Below are 14600 nucleotides of genomic sequence, written 5' to 3'. Positions count from 1 at the left end.
ACGACTGGGTGGGTGAGGCCCCACTGAGAAGGTGACAACTGTGCTAAGATTTCAAGCAGTGCAACCTGAGAGAGTAAGTGGCGAGACGGCTGTGGGAACGGGAGAAGACACTGTATGGTGCGAGAATGGATAGCAGATCTGACAAGTCACTGAGAGAGGAGACTGACACAGACAAAGATCAGATCTAGCCAGTCAGGGAGGGATATCCAAATTCATAGAGGACACTATACACAGGCCATAGAATAAAAGGAACTTTCTCTATCAACTCGGGGGTTATCAATTCAGGAACAGATTTAATATCTGAAGGATCACACTGGCTGTTAAATTAGGGTTAGGATTAGGACTACAGTTAGGCCTACAGGAAGGCAGAAATTGAGTAGAAGACGAGAGCTTAGACTACTGCAGTCCCAACAACAATGGTGGTTTCTACCCAGGTGGTAACCATGCAGGTAACAAGAAGCAGAGAAGTTTGGATATATTTTGAATGCAGAGCCCACTAAACTTTTATTTTTAGTTATGTGCATGTGTGTGTCAGTGTGTGGTAGGTGCATGACCAGACATGTCCAACCCCCAGAGCAGCTGGAACTATAAGGTGGTTGAGAACCACTTGGCATGGGTCCTGGAAACTAGAGGTGGGTTCTCTGCAAGAGCAGCAGGTGCTCTTAAACACCAAGCCATTTCTCCAGCCTAGAAAGAGCACCTTAAAAGAAAATAATCAGTCCGTGTGCCTGCTGACAACTACATGGAGATGGTAATTAATGACAGCTATGTAAGCTACAGCTGACACACCGACAGTAACACTATTAACAGCAGTAGTATTCACAAACTAGTTGTCATAAGAATTAAATAATATATGTAGGGTCTCTAAAACAATACCTAAATTCATTTAGTAGGTGCTTTAAAACTATTACCATTATTATAGTCAAAAATGCTCAACTAAAAAGAAACATTACAACTTAATAATATTATAATTGGCTGGAGAGATGGCTCAGTGGTTAAGAGCACCCGACTACTCTTCCAGAGGTCCTGAGTTCAATTCCCAGCAACCACATGGTGGCTCACAACCATCTGTAAAGAGATCCGATGCCCTCTTCTGGTGTATCTGAAGACAGCTACAGTGTACTTATGTATAATAAATGAATAAATCTTTAAAAAAAATTATAATTAAGAGACCTACTAAGTTATTTTCTAAACATGTTTTTTACCAGAAATAAATGCGTTAAATTTGCAATATGAGGGGCTGGCTCGGCAGGTAAAGGTGCTTGCTATGGTAACCTGGCAACCCAAGCCCAATCATCAGAACCCACACAAAGGTAGAAAGAGGGAAGCAGCGCCAGCCATTTGCAATAGGAAATTGTATTCCTTTAGTAAGACTCAGTTTGGGGTTTTTTCCACTTTTCACTACTACAACAATGTCACGCTCTCCATTTGTGTATCCTTAGGAAGAACTTTCCCTGGTAACTGCTGAGTCTGACTATGTCAGCTGACTAAACCCTCACCAAACCCTCAACCAGAGCTGGTTTCAATCTATTGTATAAAAAAATGGTATCCCATAGATACTTTTAAATTTTACTTTAGTCACAAAACATTAAGTTTTCTTTGGTATTTTTCATGCAAATTTTGTTTTTTGTTCTTTCTCTTCCTTCCTCTGTTCTCCAATCCCCTTTTTTTCTCCTCCCCCCACACTTGACCTTTGAACCCTCAGTAAGCTTTTCATTTCCCTCTCCAGGATGCAGGCGTTCTCCTGCCCTCCTCAGCTTTCCTCTACAGCTCTTGCTCCTCTCTTGCGGTTGCCTGTTTAGTGTTATAGTCTATACCCACACACAGGTATGCAAACATGAGAAGCTAGGGTCTGCTTGTGAGAGCATGACTCACACAGGGATTTTAATTCACACTTACTTTCACTATCAGTGGTTTATATGAGGTATGTAGTAGAAGAAAATTAATGGAAGATACAATTCTTTGTAATACTTTAGCTTTAGTTCTTACCCTTGGATCATTATCTTCTTCTTCATCAGGGTTAAACGTTTCTGCACAGACTAAAAATTGGAGAAAAAAAATGGAAGTTATAAAATATGTGATTAAAAAAAAAGAGAGAAAGTATGATGTCACATGTTCATATGTGTGCCAGAGGGTACCTCTTTCATTACTCTATATCCCATCCATCCGTCTATTCATCCATCTATACATCCATCTACCTGTCTGTCTATCCATCTATCTATCTATCCATCTATCCATCCATCTATCCATCTGTATGTCTGTCTGTCTGTCTATCCATTATCTATCTATTCATCTATCAGTCCATCTATCCCTCTATCCATCCATCCATCCATCAAGTATATATGTATGTATTTCAGACAGGGTTTCATTGTGTAGCTCTGGCTGGCCTCAAAGACCTATCTACCTCTGCCTCCTAAGTACTGGGACTAAGGGCACGTTCCACTACCCCAGCCTCAACCTCATTTTTTTTTTTCTTTTCTTTTTTTCGGAGCTGGGGACCGAACCCAGGGCCTTGTGCTTGCTAGGCAAGCGCTCTACCACTGAGCTAAATCCCCAACCCTGCAACCTCATTTTTTTAAGATAGTCTTTAACTGAACCTGGAGCTCACGGCTTCAGTTAGGCTGACTGGCTGGTGAGCTGCACTCATCTTCCACCCTCCCAGCACTGAGATTACGGATGTGTGCTGCCACACTTAGAACGTTTCTGTGGGTGTTAGGGATTCACTCAGTTCCTCAAACTTTCATTACAAGCATGTTCCAGCCTGGCCACCTCCCCAGGTCCCTTCCTCCTTCTACAAGGACAAAAGTCCTTATTTTTTGGTGGGGTGGATCATAACCCCTTTAAAGGCTATATTTACAATTATAATCCCATCAGATGGCTTCAACGTATAGATTTGGTGGTGAGGCTTAATTCAACTTTTTATTGGATTTCTAAATTATATCAAGCAACAGTTAGTGACATTTCAGTTTAAAATAACTGTGGTAGGAAAAAATACAGTATACTATTTTAGTACATTGTAAGCATGTATGCCCTACATGGCAGTGCTATTTAGTAAAGAGATTACATGCACAAATAAATAACTCGGGCAGGAGAGATGGCTCTGTGGTTAAGAGGTTAAGAGGCTGCTCTTCCAGGGGTCTTGCATCCAATCCCCAGCAACCACTGGGAGGCTCACAACCATCTGTAATGGAATCTGGTGCCCTCTCTGGTGTGCAGGTGTACATGCAGCCAGAGCGCTCACATATACAAGTAAATAAATAATCTTTAAAAATAAATAACTGACACAGTACCAGATTCCCAGAGAACTAGCCTGTCAGTCACCAGCAGTCAGAAACCCACTGCACAGACACACAGGTGTCAACATGCAGATCTCTGCGGGACGTGTTTTAAAGCCTCAGTGTATATAAGAAATCTTTTTTCTTCCCCTTTTATTTTTGATGAATGAAATTTGAAAGTTGATAAGACATGTTTTGGAGACAGCACTAATTTGGGACTGTATCGAGAAAGCAGCGGTTAGAACAGGTATGGCAGTGTGTACTTGCACCCAGAACCCAGAAGGCTGAGGACAGGAGGACTGCCATGAGTTCAAGACCAGCCTAGGCCACACATGATCTGTCCCAAAATAAAACAAAAGAAAGCAGTGCTTCAGAAATGTATGAGTCCAACTAGACAGACAGTTGTCCCAGCAGAGGCAGTGGCTCTCTGAACTGGAGGACAGCCTGGTCTACAGAGTTAGTTCTACCACAGCCAGGGCTACATAAAGAAACCCTGTCTCAAAATCAATCAATCATCAATCAATCAATCAATCAATCAATAAAACAAAAAAAAAATCATGAATCCTTCCCTGGACCACACAATTAGTCCCTCTCTAAAAGAAATAAAAGCAAAGAAAAAGACCACCACCACTACCAACAACAAGAAACTTATTTAAAAGAATAATGTGGAGAGCTGGGGGAGCTGGAGAGATGGCTCAGTGCTTAAAAGTACTTGCTGTTCTTCTAGAGGACCCAGGTTCAATTCCCAGCACCAGTATGGCACCTCACTCACAACCTCTCTAACTACAGCCCCAAAGGATCCAACGCCCTCTTCTGGCCATCTTGGACTAGGCATGCACGTGGCTCACAGACAAGCATGTGGACAGAATACCCATTAACACATGAAAAAAAATAAATAACAAATATTTTAATATAATATTTGGGGACTTTTACTTCCAGAGTCTACCCCTCTGCTTTGCAGGGGTCTTTCTCTCTACCTGCCATGCTGTGTGTTTCTTAACCTTTAATAAAAATATTTTTCATCTGCTGGAAAAAAATAATACAAACTTGGACTACAATACATAAAATAACAAAAAAAAATGTTATCAAGCTAGTCCCATAAAGGAAAAAACAAACAGAGGCTGGGGATTTAGCTCAGCTGGTAGAGTATGAAGTTCCATCCCCAGCACTGAACACATGGCGGGGGGCGGGGTCAGAAGCTCAAGGTCATCCTTAAACAGGGGTGACAGCCTGGAGGAGTAAGACCCTGACTCAGAATGGGGATGCAGACACAAATAGATTTCTGAATTCTGAAAGCATTAACTTTTGTCAACAACCAGAGGACGTCAGCTGAGCTAAAGCTCTGGTTGCAGCTCCACTGCTTGTTCTTGAGCAGGTAGAGAAGAGGAGACACACTTGGGGCAGCATTCCCCTGCTGCCCTATCTACACTGCCTCTGAGGAGAGCAGAGGTCAGACAGTGTCAGTCTTTCACCAGGGAATGCCGCTTCCCCTGCTGCAACTAAAGACAGGACTCAGTGACTTTAAAGCTCATGAGGAAATTTAATGGCAGGATAATCCAGGGTGCTAAAATAGTAACATGAAAAATCTCTTTTGGAAATAATTTTCTATTTGTAAATACAGAAAAATCTTTTGAGTCAGATGCAAAGAAAGCAATTGTAATATTGTACACGTTTACTCAGAATGAAGGAATCACAGATAGTTTTACTTTTAGTATAATATATATAAAATACTGTTAGCTTATCTTTTCAGGTTAAGAGAGGAATTATGCTCACTTAATATATTCATACCTTAAAATAGGATTTCAGCAGTATGTCATAAAAGAGAGTGCATACCTGATACTCGTCTAGTAAATTTGCTGGGAATCGGAACTGTAAAAAGAAAAGAAAGCCAACATTTAGTCATCATTACGTCACAAGCTTCTATTCTTACCCCCACTTTTTTTTTTTCTTTTTCTTTTTTTCGGAGCTGAGGACCAAACCCAGGGCCTTGCGTTTGCTAGGCAAGCACTCAATCCCCCACCCCTTACCCCCACTTTTTGAAAAGAACTCTGGAAGAAGAACTAAGCACCCCCAAGTCAATGCAAGGTCAGTCCACACTCTTCTATATTTGACCACAAATTATTGTTACTCAACATGGTCCTATAAAGAGAGCACCCTATAACTCAGTGTGCTAACTGGGCACATGGGGACCTACCCTGGGCACCTCCCCACTCCGGTCCTCTTCAGGCTTCCGCGGGGACCCGAGGAATGTATGCAGCTAAAAATAACCTGGAACTTATACTTACATATATTCACACACAGACATACATATGATTTAAATTTTATTGTGAGACTTTATGTTTTATGTGTATATAGCTGTTTTGTCTGGACATCAATGCATCATGTGGATACTTGGTACTCACAGAGTCCAGAAGAGGACCCTGAAACTGGAGTTGCAGACCATTGTGAGCCACCAACTGGGTGCTAGGAATTGAAATTAGGTCCTTTTGAAGAGCAGTCAGTACTCTTTACTGCTAAACCATCTGTCCAGCCCCAACCTAAATAAAATAAATCTTATTGTATAAAGATGCTTGTCACTAAGCCTGATGACCTGAATTCCTTCCTGTAACCCACATGGTAGAAAAAGAGAACTATTGGGAGGTTGTCTGCTAACCTCCATATACTGTACACCTGCTGACAATGAATAGATTTGTAACTATAAAAATACATATGGCATCAGAGAGATGACTCAGCAAGTACTCAGTTAAGAGTACTGGTTGCTCATCCAGAATCCAGGTTCAACTCCCAGCATCCACATGATGGCGCACAGAAATCTCTAACTCTAGTTCCACGAGATCTGATGCCTTCTTCTGGCCCCTATAGACACGTGGTGCACATACAACTAGACAAAATACCCACACACATTAAAAAATGATTAAAATATAACAGGGTATGGTAGTACATGCGTGTAAACTCAGTGCTTGAGAAACTGAGGCAGGAGTATTACAAGTTTGAAGCCAACCAAACCCATAGGGTCTGGGTTATCCACCAAGACCCTATCTCAAAAAACCAAACCAAAGCATGGGCCGGAAACTATGGCAGGAGCACTTGTTTTACATCTGTCAAGCCCTGGGTCAATCCTTAACATGGGGGAAAAGGGAGGGAGGGTGAAGAATGGAGAAATACGTTAAAAAACAAACAAACAGGAGTTGGGGATTTAGCTCAGTGGTAGAGCGCTTGCCTAGGAAGCGCAAGGCCCTGGGTTCGGTCCCCAGCTCCGAAAAACAAACAAACAAACAAACAACTTTCCCACTCTCTAAAAGGAGAAACTGGGGCCTAGAAACAGAGCTGTGACAAAAGCAGCTTTATAGGAGAACTTTATAGTTCACTTGGCTGCAGTTCTAGGCACCATAGGACTAGTCCACGGCTGTGGAGAAGTTGAAGCAGCCAGTCACATCCAGTCACATCCAGTCACATCCAGTCGCATCCAGTCAAGATTGATGAGAAGGAAACCATGCATGCATGCATTCACTCACTTTCTGGTTTTTTTATACAGTCCAAGATCTAAACTCAGGAAATACTGCAGCCAGCTTTTAGGCTGGGACTTCTTACATCAATTAAAGCAGTTCAGAGAGTCCTCTGCAGGCCAATATGACCTAGACAATCCCTCATTTAGACTGTTCCTAGGTGATTCTATGTTGCCAAGTTGACAATCAAAAGTAACCATCATATGGTAATACCCTCAAGTTTCAGATGATGTAAGAGCTGACAGGAGCTAGGGCTGAGGAAGGGTGGGCATGTGGATCTCGGCTCCAGGAAGAGTCAGGCGGCCAACGGCAGGGCACTTCTGGTCACAAGAGGCCTGTCCACAGGAAGTCTGCTGGTCCATGAGCCCTGACATACAAGACTGGACGTCAATCTACTGAATCCTACTGGATGCCAGCTCTCAGGCAGGCAGTATCTGCTCTGTTTCCCAGAGGAGGAAACTGATGCAAATGAGTTCAAAGCCATAGTTCCCTCATTCTCTGGTTGCTCTGATGGACACTTCATTTGCAAAACAAAACAAACTCAAGCTTTCAACAAAAAGGAGAACCCACAGTTTTAGAATGTTCTGGATTGACTTGATATATGAAAAGTATATGTCAGTTGTGAATATTTATGGAAATCTTCAATTTTAATCACCTTTTGTTCTTCCTCCTCCATAAAAGCCAGTGAAAAGTACTTGAACCTCTGCAGAAAAAGTCACAGATAAACCCAGAGCAGTGGTTACTTAATTTTTGGCATTGTCTTTTGAAATAGGGTCTGTGTAAACAAAGCTGGCCTTGAACTTTAGGTTTTCCTGCCTCCCCTCCCAAGCATGTAACCACTTCCTCTCCTCTTCTCTTCTCTTCCTTTCTTTCTATTTTTTATTTTTATTATTCAAGACAGAGTCTTTCTGTATAGCCCTGGCTGTCCTGGAACTAACTTTGTAGACCAGGCTGGCCTTAAAGTCACTGAGATCGATCCACCTGTCTCTGGCCCCCAAGTACTAGGATTAAAGGTATGTGCCACCACTACCCAGCTATAATGTGAACTACAAAAGTACATAACATTTTCATATTCAAGTTTTTATGAAAACTAGCTATATATGGATTTAACTCAGTCATCTGACATTAACTGTCTAAGGACAAGAGATAACTCTGTACTCTGTAAACAAAACCTGCCCTACTTAGAAATCTATCCTACCCCAGCACAGCTCCTGGAGAGTCGACTCAGGGTTGAGTTCTTGCTTCTCTTCTAGAGAACCTGGGTTTGAATTCCAGCACCTGGCAGCTCACAACTGCCTGTAACTCCACTTTCAGATGTTCTGACACCCTCTTCTGGCCTCCAGAGGCATTGCATGCTCGTGATGCAGGCATATGCTCATACACATAAAATTAAAATAAGCAAATCTTAAAAAAACAAAAACCTAGGGCTGGGAAGATGGCTTAGCAGTTAAGAGCATTGACTGTTCTTCCAGAGGTTCTGAGTTCGATTCCCAGCAACCACATGGTGCATATGATTACACTGTAGCTGTCTACGACACACCAGAATAGGGCATCGGATCCCATTACAGATGGTTGTGAGCCACCATGTGCTTGTTGGGATTTGAACTCAGGACCTCTGTAAAAATCTTTTTTTTTAAAAATCTGTCATTTTTAGCCAATGCAAACCACTCAACTCTCCTTTTTTCAATATCCCTTACTCTGAAACTGTTTTACTCTATCCTTCAAGAATATGTTTATCTCTATTTTAAAATCTATAGCTTTCTAACAGTTTGCATCTCAGGCAGTATAATCTTACTGATGAAGCCCAACTCATGCCTTCCTTGGGTCCTGTCTTCATGTTAACAGCTCAGGAGAGAAGCAGAAGCAGCCTTAGCTTACTTGAGCGTTTGACAGATTGTCTCAAGTAGCTTGACAATAGGCTTAGAGCTGTAGGAAACAGAAATGACACTTCACATTGGTAGTGTTATTTTACAAAAGTACTGGGTGCTTTTCTTGTTACTAGGAGACAATAAAATTATAGCAACCTAATCTCGGTTATGCCTTTTGAGATAATGAAACAACAGAACATTGTCAGAAAAGAAATTAAATCTCAAGTGCAAGCTCCTTAGTGGTTGCTAGGAAAAACAAAACTTGAATGCTGTTTCCATGTCTTCATTCAGTCACACCACATGCCGGATTTCCCCCATATCTGCAGGTTCATTCTCCTCTGCCGGTGCTGCGGTGCTCAGGGTTCTAGCCATCATGCCTGCCAGTCAGAGGCCCCCTTCTGCTTTATCACTCTTGCCCTCAAAGATCTTAATAATGCTCACAATTTCAAACAAAAGCTCACATTTATACCTCTCCTATCTGTCCTATAAGATCCAGACAAGAATATCCAGTTGCCTACATCCTGATCTGTAGGCTGCAAGGCTGCAAGAAAGAGAACTTGGTCTAGTATGGGCTTTTGAAACCTCAAAGCCCAAACCCAATGAGACACTTCCTCCAGTGAGGTCACACCCACTCCTCCTTCTCCTTGAATAGCACCACTCTTTAATAACTAAGCATTCAAATAAATGAGGCTGTGGGGCCATTTTTATTCAAACCACCACATGGGGAACACCTACCCACTGGAGTCTTTGAAGCTACAACTTTTTTCTCTTTAAGTCATTGAAAAGGAAGCTTTAACTGACTTTCCAGATAAGGTCATATTCCAGTCACAGGCTCTGTTAAAAAACAAAACAACAGGGTTGGGGATTTAGCTCAGTGGTAGAGCCCTTGCCTAGGAAGCGCAAGGCCCTGGGTTCGGTCCCCAGCTCCGGAAAAAAAAAAAAAAAAAAACAAAAAACCCAAATACCTTCCTTTCAGAGAAGTGATGCCACAGCATAAAGCTAAAATGAGCTTAAGTCATTTATTTGGTTGATTGTGGTCTCCCTTCCTGTCATTACTCAAAAAATAAAATTAGATCTATCTCTGCTTGCCCAGGTATCGTCAAAGCCTGGCAGACTATAGAACTTTCTGAGGGGAAGGGGAGGGTTTGAGAGAGAGAGAGAGAGAGAGAGAGAGAGAGAGAGAGAGAGAGAGAGAGAGAGTGAGTGTGTGTGTGTGTGTGTGTCTGTCCATGATTATATGTGAGAGGACAGAAAACAAAAGCAAACTCCACAGTGTGTGTCTGAAGATCAAAGGTCAACCCTTTGGAATGGCTCTCACCTTTATCTAGGTTCCTCGGATCAAACTGAGGCTTGATGGCAAGCAACTGACCCCCATGCCCAGCCATTGCTACTACAGATCTTTTGTACATATTTGCTAGATAGAGTCACTTTAAATCATGCTATCACAAATATGCACCAAAATATTCATCTCTGGGGTAGGACATGACTCAGTATATTCGACCAAAAGTTAACTGAACCCATGCATACAGAGGACTAGCTTTAAAGAGAAGCTGAGTTTGCTGGGTTTGGTCATTCATGACTGTAAACCCAGGACTCGGGACAGAGACTGGAGGATCTGTGAGTTTGATGCCAACTTGGAGAGTTACATAGTTACACAGTAAGACCCTGTCTCAAAAGACAAATAAATAAATAATAAAAAAAGAAGCTGATCTAATAGCAAGAGACATGACAGTTTATTCATTCAGTATTTATGGAGCCCCTGCTGCCTGTCAGGCACTTGAATTTGAGCAGATCTTATGGCATTCACAATCTATCTGTGATGGCAATAAATAGTACAACCTCCAACCGGATCAAAGACTTAGCTGTTACGGTGCGGTGACCAGACGACAATAGTTCTCCACGTCCTTTACTCATTGCCATCCAGCAGCTAAGGGTGCAAACAGTTCTCAGTATTCTATTGGATGATTATATTCTACTTAAAACTTTTTTTTAAGATTTATTTATTTACTTAATGTATATAAGCACACTGTAGCTGTCTTCAGACACACCCAACCCCATTACAGATGGTTGTGAGCCACCATGTGGTTGCTGGGATTTGAACTCAGGACCTCTGGAAGAGCAGTCAGTGCTCTTAACCACTGAGCCATCTCCCCAGCCCCTACTTAAAACTTTTTAAAATGCGGTTCTGGGCTCGAGAGATCTCAGCAGAGAAAAGCAGCAAGAGGACCCGAGTCTGACTCCCAGCACACACATGGCAGCGCATGGCTTTCTGTGACTCTGGTTTCCAAGGGAACCATCACCTTCTTGTGGCCTCCTTGGCATGCAGCATGCACATGGTACATGGACTACACGAAGGCAAAACAAACACATGAAACATGCTTTTGAAAAGTGTAGTTGTGTGACAAGAATAGCAAGTGTCCAATCCCAGCACTCAGAAGGCTGAGTCATGAGACAAGGGGTCCCGAGGTCCAGACCACCTTGACTTCACAACCAACAACACAGTATGGCCCACCAGTTAAAAGATTCCGCAGAGCTGAGAGGATGTACCTCAGTGTAGAGAGGGAGCCTCGTATGCACTCATCTCCAGAGCTGAGAACCACCACTACCACTACAAAGGCTCCTGGGCTGCCAGCCTGCTCTACTGCACTGCTCGCTCTAGTAACCCCGCCTGCAGCTGCCGCTCGGCCTGCAGCTGCCGCTCTGCTATCTGGGACACTGTTCATAGTATTTCTGTTTATAATGTGCTTATAGTACAGAAGTCCTCTTTGCTATTCTCAAAAAATTTAGTTCTGAAATAGGCATGAATATTTTAAACTCAGAACATGTAAACACAGCTGTCTACTATAAAAAGCAAAACCTTGTCTAATCTTATGTTACCCACAGTGGGCGAACTGGACGAAACGCTCTCCCTCCACACACTTGAACACAGAAACTAAAGAGGCAAAGCCTAGGAAACTGGATCTTGGCATAAGGCTACAGGTTTGCACAGTCTGGACTCTGAGGCTTAGACGTTCAAGCCCATTTAGACTACTAACAAAATTCAAGGTTAACCCCGGGCAACTTAGACACTATGAAAGCTAATTCCCACCATGCCTGACAACCTGAGTTTGATCCCGACAGGAGAGAACTGAATCTCATGGGTTAGCCTCTAACCTCCTTGTAAAGCCCTGAGATGCCTCCTCATACTAAATGAACAGATGTAATTAAAAAATTTAAATAAGAAATTCCCAGAGCTGGGCTGGAGAGATGGCTCAGTGGTTAAGAGCACCCGACTGCTCTGCCAGAGGTCCTGAGTTCAATTCCCAGCAACCACATGGTGGCTCACAACCATCTGTAATGAGATCTGATGCCCTCTTCTGGTGTGTCTGAAGACAGCTACAGTGTACTTATATATAATAAATAAATAAATCTTTAAAAAAAATTCCCAGAGCAGTTCTCCTGTATAGCCTGTGCAAATACTGTGAAGTTTATTTTATGTATTTTGTGTGTGCTGAGTGAATGGTACATGTGTGCTGGTATACACAGATGCAAAAGAAGATCTGGAGGTGGAGTTACCAGTGGTTTCCAGCCACCAGTGTGGGTGCTAGAACAAATCTGAGTCCTTTAGAAGAACAGCAAGAGGGGCTGGGGATTTAGCTCAGTGGTAGAGCGCTTGCCTAGGAAGCGCAAGGCCCTGGGTTCGGTCCCCAGCTCCGAAAAAAAAAAGAAGAAGAAGAAGAAGAACAGCAAGAACTCTGAGCCATCTCTCCAGCCCTGCTCAAATGCCTTTTGTTAATTATAAGTTTTCTTATCATTTATTTGTTTATTGTATGTGTATACATGTCTGGGGGTAAAAAGAATTTGCAGGATGTGTTCTCTCCTTGCACCACGGGTTCTTGGGACTGAACTCGAGTCGGGCCTTCAGGTTTGGCAGCAAGCCTCACCAATCAAGCTACCTCTTGAGTCTTACCATGTGCAAATATTATGCCAGCCTTTCCCTGTTTTGTTTTGTTTTTTTTTGAGACAAGTCTCTCTCTATGTAATCCCTAGCTGTCCTAGAACTCACTATATAGACCAGGCTGCCTAGTACTCATAGAGACCTGCCTGCCTCTGCTGTCCTAATCCTGGAATTAAAGGTGCATGAACCATCACATCTGGCCTGCAAAACATTTTAAAGGCGTCATCACAGACTCCTCACAACTCTCATTTCACTGTACTATGAAGCAGGGGAGACAGACTCAGACAGCTGCCCTTTAAGACTCATCGAGACCTGACAGCTCATAGGAATGTGTTTGTGTGTTTGCTCACACTGTAAACCCTGAGATCCCCCTGCAGGAATGCAGATGCACCTTCTGTACTCATCGTTAATCCCAAACAATGAAGGTAGAGTTAGTTTATAGAAGGAAGCACCCGTGTTTGAAAGTGATGTCTAATCGTGGTAGACAAAGTGTCAAATCAGAGAAAGATCTGACAGAATAGGATAGGCCCAACTCTCAGGAGAAGAGAGAGGAAAGGGAAGCTACTTAAGGGGCAGTGCAGACAGAAGAAGGAAGGAGGCACCTTTACCAGGAGAGTTTTACAAAGACAAAGAGAGAACAAGCTGAACAGGTGAACACAGAACAAGCCAGAGAATTAGAACAGATTGCTAGCCTTAGTTTGAGCCAAGCAGAGTGATTCAACCGAAGAGCTAGTCGGAAGCCAGTTTGGGTCAGTCAGCTTGGAGAGGAGTCTGAGCCAGAGCAGCTGAGGTGAATCAGCCAATCAGAGAGCAGAAAGAAGTAGAAAGGGTGAGCGTATTGAGCAGCAAGTCTCAGAGGCTGAAAACATTCTAGGCCTGGATTAGATTGTACGGCGACTAGAAGTTTCCAGGACTAGGACTGGGTTAGCAGACAGAGGCAGTGAGCCTCAGAGACAATTACATCAGGCAAATAAAAGATGCTTTCACAGGCTTTTGTTTTTGAGACAGGGTTTCTCTATGTAGCTCTGGCTGTCCTAGAACTCTCTGTATAGACAAGACTGTCCTAAAACTCACAGAGGTTCACCTGCCTCTGCCCCGATTGCTGGGATTAAAGGTGTAAGGCACCCTGCCTGTCTTCATTTTATGCTTTTAAATAAAAATAAATTCTACCATTCAATTATTCTAATTATAGATCCAAAGCAAATTAAAACCCCTCTCGCAGGGTTAGAAGCTCCTACAGGAGGAAGGCTCTTGTTCTCCAGTGTTCCGTCTACGCAGAGTAAGATCTGCTCAACTGAAGCAGCCTGTCTGAGCAGACATCTACACACCCCTCTTCTGCTGTGGCTGTGCTGCACGAGCGACCCTCAGCCTTCCCCAGTGCTGCTGCCCACTTCTAAGTTAGCTGGAGGCCTGACAGCACTCCTGGTGCATGCTGGGAAGACGACATACTACAGAGTGGGAACCTGACCCCAGCCAAGCCAACTGCTCCCTGTCACGCTGCTTCCCTGGACTGTAGCAAGCAGTGGACAGAGGAGCCTGCTCTCCAGCTTGGAAAGAAAACTACAAAAGCATGAGGAGCAAATGGGAATCGTCCACAGGGAGTGAAAGGTCACAAATGTTTATTGCAGAAAGAAAACTCAGTTATAGTATCACCAAGGAAGAACGCCACCAGAAGGCAGACCAGCAGTGTGCCTAAAGCAGCAGTTATAACAAGACCAGAAAAAAAAAAGAGAATGTATTGGTAATCACTTGAAGTTCCCTTTTTCAGAGAAAACCTTTGTCATCACATCCCTTGGGTTTTTTGTTTTGTTTTATTTTAAATCTAAAAGGGCCTTGAATATTTGCCTAGCATCCACAAAGCCCTGGGTTCAACTCACAGACCTAAAAAATAAATTTAAAAATTAAAATCTCTTGCTTAGGAAAGAGCACTGTGAACACTCTACTCATATGTCAAGTATTCGCCTTCTCAAAAGTGGTTCTGATTATGACATCTGTGCCCTCAGCTTGGGCTTAA

General features: G+C 42.9%; 1 protein-coding gene across 3 annotated transcripts in view; it reads right to left on the bottom strand.

Moving 5' to 3' along the window:
* Window positions 1–14600, bottom strand: part of Prkar2a (protein kinase cAMP-dependent type II regulatory subunit alpha) — a 65092-nt gene that overhangs the window by 34182 nt on the left and 16310 nt on the right. For 2 of the 3 annotated variants that reach the window (XM_087560755.1, NM_019264.2), the window contains 2 exon segments: window positions 5109–5144; window positions 1990–2039 (listed from right to left, as the gene is read on the bottom strand). In XM_087560755.1, the coding sequence (XP_087416881.1) occupies window positions 1990–2039; window positions 5109–5144 (86 nt within the window). 3 annotated transcript variants of the gene reach the window in all.

Source organism: Rattus norvegicus, chromosome 8, assembly GCF_021556685.1.
Source record: "Rattus norvegicus strain SHRSP/BbbUtx chromosome 8, alternate assembly SHRSP_T2T, whole genome shotgun sequence".
NCBI lineage: Eukaryota > Metazoa > Chordata > Mammalia > Rodentia > Muridae > Rattus > Rattus norvegicus.
This window is presented reverse-complemented; position numbering and strand designations above follow the sequence as displayed.